Here is an 8,528-nt window from a genome sequence, read left to right as displayed (position 1 = left end):
ACTAAAGCTGAAATTCCAACAAATTTTTAGTCTTGTTTTATCAACCCTGAAAATCACCTTTGTTGTCTTTTCCTTTGTTTCTGTTCTCTCCAGTGTTTTGAATGTTTTGCAGATGAACATTAATGATCTCTTCTGTACGAGGATGACATGTTAATGAATCAAACACACCATGTTATCCAGCCCAGTAACGGCTTCAGCTTCCAGCACGCAGCCTGCTGGCAGTAACCCTCTACCATCAACCTGGAGGGGTTGAGGTTACATATACTGTATGTCTTCCTGGCCACTGTATCACAACCAGTTTGTGAATTTGCATTTGTGCGTCAGGCCGTTAATGTGTTTCCAGATTTAGCGTAAGGTAATGTGTTTACAAGCCCCAGCTGAATTGGTCAGACTATATTATGAAGCTATTCATTATGGCAATGAGGTGGAGCTGTAATGCAGTCTGGGCTCTGTTCTCACGTCCAGAGGTTATTGGACTCTTGCCATATATCAAATACAGTTTTAGTGAATCTCTCCATCTCTATCTCTCCCTCTGTGTTTTCTCTCAGGTATTACTCATTGTTCATCCCATCTTTCCACAGCAGCTAGATATTTGTTAGAAAATAACTTCTACTTAGGAGTTCTTGTAGTACACAAAATATTACCTGTTTCCTTTCGTTATGGAATTGCTTAGTTAGATCGCTTATTTGCAAAGGAGCTATTAATATTCACGTCCTGTGAAGTGCTGGAACCTACCGTTGCAATTGATTGCTGTTCGGCTGAACGACTCTTTGATAATTCTTACCCCGTCGACTATCCTGAAGACAAGGAGCTGTTTTGAATTTTGTTTATCTTGTTGATTAAAATAAACAAGCTCGAACTCTAACTAAGAACGCTTGTCATTAATTTCTTTGCAGGAAAGAGGGATGAGAGGGATGCATGTCTGGAAGGAGTGGAGAAGTGATGACGGAAAGCAGGAAAATACAGGCGAGGTGATTAACAGCTCAAGCTACAGATGTTTCTGGAACGCTTCAAAGTGGCGTGTCTGACAGCGCCGGTGAGGAGCGTGATGCATTATTGAGACGGTGCCCACCTGGCACCTGACATCACATGCCAAGTCCACCTGCACCATGTAGTCATGTGGGCGACAGTGTGGGTCACACCTCTGCATGCAAACCCAGGTCCAAGCGTTTTGAAGGGCAACAGGGATAACTACACACATGCTCAACCAAAGGCTCAAAGACACTAAAGTGGGTTGTGTGCTTTTTTTCGTTAACTTGAAAAATAAAAGTAGAGGAAGAAGGGAATCTTATTTTGTGGCAATACAAAAGATGCCCTCTCTTAAGATGCTTATGTTATGAGTCTGAATATTTCTCTTCTACCTGCAGGATTTAAAGCTTTTATTTATTTTACATTCAATATTTTTCCCTAATTTGAGGCATGTCTCTTGACGATAAAGACTCAGCATGTTAATCTTTGAGCAACATTAAATTTTAAGGATGGAGTTAGGATGAAAGGATATTAAATGATCCTCCTGAACAATGTAATTTCTCATGTAATAAATTGGTTAAAGGCAATGATAATCATAAGATTAATAATATTAAAACATTATGGAATGTGCATGGATTGGAAGTTGCCTACTGCTGGGAAGTCTGCTGTGTTGAAGATGGAGTGCTTCCTGCTCATTATTTCTGCAGCCCTCTCAACTTTGTATTAGTTTAAGAATAATTAGAGGTCACAGTGTGCTCGTGTGTGCACAAAAAATATCTGTGTGTGTCTCCCCAGACACCTGTACTCTCACAGAGTGTGAGCATCAGACAACAGGCCAAGGCACAGTCACAGGTCTCAGACCAGTGAGGTGTGAAATGGATCGGAGGGCCAATACTTTCTCCACCTGCTGTACCCCCCCCTCCCACACACACACACACACACACACACACACACACACACACACACACACACACACACACACACACACACACACACACACACACACACACACACACACACACACACACACACACACACACACACACACACACACAGCAGTAGAGAGTTATGTTTAGGTGTACAATGCATGAGGGAAGAGGAGAGAAGATTTGGGAAAAGCTCAAAGAAAAAAATCTTGATGAGACAGGCAGGAAGCACTCTTTAAAATACACTTTAAAATGAAATATAATTTAAAAAAAAGCCTTGCATTAAAAATAATCTGTCAATGCTGTTGGGCTTTAATGGTAGAGCAGCTTCTAAAGTTCTCTTCAATCGTGCATAAGTTTTCACAACCCTGTACCAAAGAGTGATTTGTTGACTTTATTGATTCATTTCTTGATGTGCTAAGATGACACATTTTTAGAAATAAACAATGTTGTCTCGCAGTCTTCTCATGCATGCTGTCCTAGTTTGTAGCTGTCAATTTTTGCAGCTTTAACTTCATGTACTTAATGTCCCAGGCGCTGTGGCTTAGTTGGTTAAAGCACCTGTCTAGTAAACAGGAGATCCTGGGTTCGACTCCCAGCAGTGCCTTCTCCTTTAGGGGTGGCAGTGACCCAGTTGGTAGAGCGGGTCATCCAATGGCAGTTTGTCTTTTTAAACAGGACTCTATGTCTACAACTCATTCGCTCATGCTGTTGTTATTTGCAGTCTTTCACATTTCTTCTGCCATCCAATTTTTTTTTAACAATACCCCCATATTCATCATCAGTTTCATCAGTGTCAGCGGAGTTCAGACACCACCAGTGTCTGAACTCCACAGAGGTATTTGTTGTTGCTGCAGGAAAATTACTTAAATTACTTGTTTATGGAGCTATGCTCTACTTAGGGCAATACATTCTGGACACAGTTACTCAGAATGAGGGAATTTAACTTCCACCCCAACTTCCTTCTTGATTTGGGTTTTTTAAATTTATCTTTACCTAGTTTCCTACTTGTCTGAATTTATGTTCTGAAGAAGAGAAGTTTAATATATCCCGCAAAGCGATGATGTATTGTAATTGTCAGTGTTTGTGTGTTCGTCCGTCCGTCCACCAAATATCTTCACAACCATTGCAGATTGAAAGATGAAACAAAAAGTACATTACTCGGGAAGCAAAGGGAATGAAAATGAGAGGAAGACCTTGACCTTGAGAAAACTAGTTCGAGGTCAAATTTCAACTTTTGTACACTCAGGAACAGGATAAGCTAGAAAGACGAGGGAGAACGCCAGTGTAAGACCATAGATCAAAGCACTAGCTTTGATCTATATTATTTATAACGAGCCGGGTAGTAATACCACATCCTTTCTCCAAGGACTCAATGATTCAATTAACAGCTTAGACCACACAAAATCCATCCTCGTACGTGGAGATTTCAATCTGGCTCCAAAACACAAGGGACTCAATGCTGTCATGGCAAGACATGGCCTGAAGCTGGTAGTGACTGGACCTACAAATGACTATGGATCAACTTTGGATAATGTATACACCAGTGTCACATCCCTTCATACAAATACATTTGTCAGGATAAAAATAAACAGTAAACAAAAGTCATTTTGTATTGATAAAAAAATATCATGTTAATATTTTTCCAGGACGTTCTACTTTATGATCTAACTGATTGTTATTAGAGTTTCTTCTAAACGGGTTTAATGAACTACAACTTGCACAAAAATAAATAAAAATTCAGAGACGCTCAATCATTTAAAAAGCATCATAGCATCCGGTTCTCTGATTGGCTGACGCGGCTGTCAATCATCCCGCGCGGCTCGCCGACACCTCCCTCAGACGCACAACGACAGCTTCAAGCCACAATGATAGTCAGAGCGTTTGCGCCTCGTCTGCAGCAGCAATAGGAGAAAAGAGGAGAGAAAGCGAGAACCTGACCTCCTCAAACAGCGAGTGAGGACGGGAACAGGAGCCCGGAGAAGAAGAGAGGAGGCTGGGGAGTAAAAAGAGGACACGACAGCGGCTCGGACCTCCAGCTAGGACAGTTTTAATTGTCTGCGCTTTTATTGTAAAGTGTCACACAGATTCGACATGTCATCGTCCGGTAAAGACAACAGCGGTGCCCAACATGCCAATTACGTGGGACCTTACCGTTTGGAGAAGACTCTGGGCAAAGGACAGACAGGTTGGTTGGGACAGCTCGCTGCATCCCTTTTTCATTGCACGATTTATTTTCGGAGCGCTCCGCGGCGAGTTGTCTGGTTGTCCGCAGGTGATGAACTTCTTGGTTACAGACACCTGACAAGCCCCGTGGGACATTTATTTATTTATTTATTTATTTATTTTTGGTGGGTTGTTTTATCCTCATGGTGAGCTGACATAATTAGTGGCGGGACGAGGAGCGAAGGGATTTAGGTGATGTTGATTTACAATGGTTTACTGGTTGTGCGTTGGCGTTTTGCTGGCTGTGTGTGTGTTTGTGTGTGTGTGTGTGTGTGTGGGGGGGGGGGGGACCAGAACAACGTGGAAAAATCAGAGACCCCAATGTGATGGTAATCAGAAAATGAACTTTTTGCATAATTCCATCCGGTTGCTGTTTGTCCTGTCATTGGAGCACAACCCCGTTAATCCCGACTTGCCTGATACATTGATCTATTCTTAGTCCGCAGGCAGGCGTTCCGACTGGAGGCTCTGCCTGCAATACGCGGGTTTTCCTCCAGTATAAGCAGAGGATCGCACCTTGACAGATCTCACACCGTGTGCTGCTCCGGTGCTTGGAAACAAGAGCTATGCATTGATCATCATTTATTAATCCATCTGTGCAGCTGAATAGCACCATCTCAACAAACCCAGCAATGACTCTGCGTTCTGTTAAAGTTGCTTGTTCCACATGTACAATTTGTGGTAAAAGAAGGGAGACAACATTCTCCAATATGTCACGTCTAGTTAGGTGATGCCTGTGTTTTGGTGTGTGCCCCTGACTGTACTGTGGTTCAGTTTAGCCCTGTTGTCAGCATTTGTAACTGCAGAGACAATCCTCTGTGGTCAGCTTCATGCAAACCGGTGGAGGCATGTGAAAGGAGACACAGGCGCACAGTAGGCAGAGATGGCAGGGGTGATGCAGCATGCTCCCTAAGCTCTCCGCTCCACATAGAGAGTCTTAGACTTCCCCCCCTCCCTCCTATTTGCCTCTCCTCTCCTGTTTGCTGAGAGATTTTCTTCCCATCTGTTGTCTAAAACGGCTACAGTAGCTGCCGCCTCCCCTGCTCCGTCCAGCTGGTCACGCTGAGCAGCCTTGTGTACATGTAAATGTTAGTGTGTAGGCTAAGAGATATTCTCTTGGTCACTCCCAAGTCTTCGTTAATGGCAGTATGTCTATTTTTCCTTCTCATTTTTTTTTGTTTTTTGTTCTAAGTGGGCTTCCTAACTAATAAACCTTTTTTTTTAAATTCTCGGACAGCACAGCACATTCTGAACACAAATCCCTCATCAGATTTAAATTCCAAAACATGCATCCATAGTTGGTTTATTCGGGCAGTACAGGAGGCGAGGTCTGCAGTGTGATGTGTGAAATGAATGTTGTAGTTTATGTTGTAGATCTGTGATAGGAAATGTTTTCCTGCACATATTTATTCATTTGTGTTTGCGGGAGGATCATGCTCTTTTAAATCCATCTGAGGAAAGTGTAATAGCTGTTTGTGGGGCTTTAATGCCGGCTCTATGATCTGCTGGGTTTAGACGTTTAATCATATGGTGTCTCTGGGATCATCCAAAAATGAGGATGGTATCGTCAGCATGGAGGCAAATGTGGATGACTCTCTCTTCCTAACCTCAGGTGTTAGTCTGGTGGAATAATCGTCTAATAACAGATCACAGCAGACGCTGACATCTTTATCCATTTTAACGTGGAGAATTTTAGCATTGTTTCACGCAGAGTTTTCTAATTTAATGATTTGTATTAATGTTTCATGGTTTGGTCCTTTTATTCCAATTCTGTCTTCATGTTTCAAATGTGCGGGGTCTTGCACTATGTGAGTTCTGCATTAGAAAAATCATTTGGTCACTGGCGTCCGTGTAGCTAGTCCACGCCAAACCTATTTTCGATTAATGACAGTGCATAATATCCCATTCACCCATTAACCATTTGTTAATCTGTCAGATCTCTTTCCCAGGCCCCACAAAGAGGTTGGCTTGGCAACCGTGAGCGCCCAATGGGCCAGGCTTGATCATGAGTGGCAGTGGGATTGTCCAGTGAGGGTAATCCTGAGTGAGCTTTCCCAGGCTGTGATTGGTCGGTATTATTGGAGCCGAGAAAGTGGAAGGCCTCCGGTTGATCTGGCTGTCCAGCTCAGAGGAGTGGTGCTGTTCTGTGTTCATTAAGTGATTAGGCCTTGTCCTGACACACACACACACACACACACACACACACACACACACACACACACACACACACACACACACACACACACACACACACACACACACACACACACACACACACACACACACACACACACACACACACACACACACACACACACACACACACACACACAAACTCTGGTTCTGGTTTGGCTTCCTGATCTAATCCCCTATGCAGCCAAAGTCCCATCGGCTCTCGCTGACAGACTCACGTGGCTCACCGGTAGCAAAGGCTGCTGAACTTTAGCTTGGGAACTTAGCAGTCAGCTCCACTTTACTGTAGAATTTCAAGTTTGTGCAACAGACTGTTTATTTGTTGAATTCTGCTACATGTTATGTGCACATATTTTTTTTCTTGTCAAGAGTATTTTAAAAGTATGTCACCAGTTTATACCAGGCTTCTCTGTCAGCTTTTGGTATATTTGTCTCTACCTTTCAGATTTATTGCTTTCTGCTCTTAGTTGTACAATTCTGCCTTTTGTTTTCTGGGCTGACGGGGTGTATAGGTAAGGAGTGTCTGCATGACCGGTTATGGACTGGGACTGATGACGCAGAAGCATCAAGGCCATTTTCAAGGCAACGACAGAACGGATGTGCTTGACTGGTGCAGCGTGGCCAGGGCGGCGTGTGCATGGGAGGGTTCATCAAAGTCTACGGAGGGTGTTGTTGTGTCAGGGCATCAGCAGGCAATATTCTCAAAACTCATGCAGCGTTGCATGGCAAAATTTGTCAGTTAATTTCTTTTTCCATAGAATCCTGAATTAACTCAATTTGTCGTCTGTGGTATTACGTAATGTTCCTGCATTGTTTCTCGAACCTGTGTGAACTTGTAATCGATGTCACAATATTTGAATTCCCTGAAGGTTTAGAGGAACAACCTTTTTATAATGTAGGTGCTTTGTTTGACAAAATACAAGATTATTATTAGATTATATTTTTGTTATGCAATGGTTTAAGACTGGCTGAATCACCACTCTGTTCCCTAACTAGTTAGAAAACAATAAAGTGATTTGCCTTTCTGTTCCTTAAAGCTGTTGATCACTAGAATAGAGGCCCTTTGTCTGGAAAATAGCCTGTTAATCCAGCACCACCTGTTTCTAGCTCAGTTTGGTATTGACAGGCTAAGAGTTTCAGGTTGATTTGTATTTGCTTTGATTATTTGATTGATGTTTAGAGGGTGAAATCATCGGTGCTAAGGGGGCCTCGGTATTGACTGTTCATCAGACTAAAAAGCTGCGTTCTCTCTCTGTTCGGCGGTCTGTGTTTCTGTCTATTTGCTTGTGAGCTCTTGTTCCAGGTTTACAACACTTTTAAGCCAGCATCCAGCTGTTCTGTTTTGTTTCCATGTCAGCAGAGGGCTGGCAAGTTTGCAACTCTCGCTGTGAGTTTTGTTGCAGTTTTGTTTTTTTGTGGGTGAGCATAGCGGAAAAGCTCCCATTTTTCTCCTTTCTTATTTATTTTTGCATGCACATTTAACTGCACCGTATTAGGGCTGCCACCATTAGTCAACTAGTCACGATTATGTCAACTATTAAAAACGTCAACAACTAATTTAATAGTCAACGCTTATGTATGTTTTTGTGCGAGCATCTGAAAAAGAAGCTTACTCGCATACTAGCGCATATGTTTCATGTGTTTTCTGTAATGTTAATAATAATTACGTAGTTACAGGTGCCTACCTCATTGTTGCTTTTTTTTTTACTCCAAAGACAAAGTAAGGAAAGAAAAACCTAAAATATAAACCTGAAGTAATTATTTTTGTGTTGTTTAGGAAAGTGCTTTTTCCTCATTTTACTTAAATAATTGTTTGTTTCTACAAGCATATTTCATAAAGGTTTAATAAACTTAACATCTCAATTGTCTTTATTTTCAATTAGCGTGTACCTTAAACACTTCAAGCTAAAAACCAATGATGGTTATATAAGAGCAGCATCATGCTGGTGTAGTAACATGTATGGATTATGTTCAATTTAGGTATCATCCAATTAGTCAACAAATTAAAAAAAAAAATCGGTGATAGTCGACTATCAAAATGATTGTTTGTGGCAGCTCTATTGGGTAGCCTGGTTCATTGCACAATAATGTCAAACCATTAATTTGACGTTGATTGAGAGCTGGGTGTGGTTGATTCAGATCAATGGACACTCCCAAAGATTTCCTGTCGTGATGGAGGAGATCCATACTGTTTCGCAGCACGTAATATTCCTG

The 8,528-nt window shown here is 42.1% G+C and overlaps 1 protein-coding gene and 1 non-coding gene across 5 annotated transcripts in view; both read left to right on the top strand.

Annotated features, from left to right (window-relative positions):
• The first annotated feature begins 2,428 nt into the window (after nt 1-2,428).
• On the top strand, nt 2,429-2,502 carry trnat-agu (transfer RNA threonine (anticodon AGU)). Its single transcript has one exon. It is a non-coding gene; the product is annotated as a tRNA-Thr (tRNA).
• Nucleotides 2,503-3,794: 1,292 nt separating this feature from the next.
• The window catches only part of brsk2a (BR serine/threonine kinase 2a), a 148,110-nt gene continuing 143,376 nt past the window's right edge, over nt 3,795-8,528 (top strand). For all 4 annotated transcript variants that reach the window (XM_068312921.1, XM_068312918.1, XM_068312920.1 and 1 more), the window contains exon 1: nt 3,795-4,083. In XM_068312921.1, coding sequence (XP_068169022.1) covers nt 3,990-4,083 — 94 coding nt within the window. In that variant the 5' untranslated portion in view covers nt 3,795-3,989. The remainder of the gene's footprint in view (nt 4,084-8,528) is intronic.

The sequence above is a fragment of the Antennarius striatus genome, chromosome 4, assembly GCF_040054535.1.
Source record: "Antennarius striatus isolate MH-2024 chromosome 4, ASM4005453v1, whole genome shotgun sequence".
Lineage (NCBI taxonomy): Eukaryota > Metazoa > Chordata > Actinopteri > Lophiiformes > Antennariidae > Antennarius > Antennarius striatus.
Note: the sequence above shows the minus strand (reverse complement) of the source record. Positions and strands in the feature narration are given on the sequence as shown.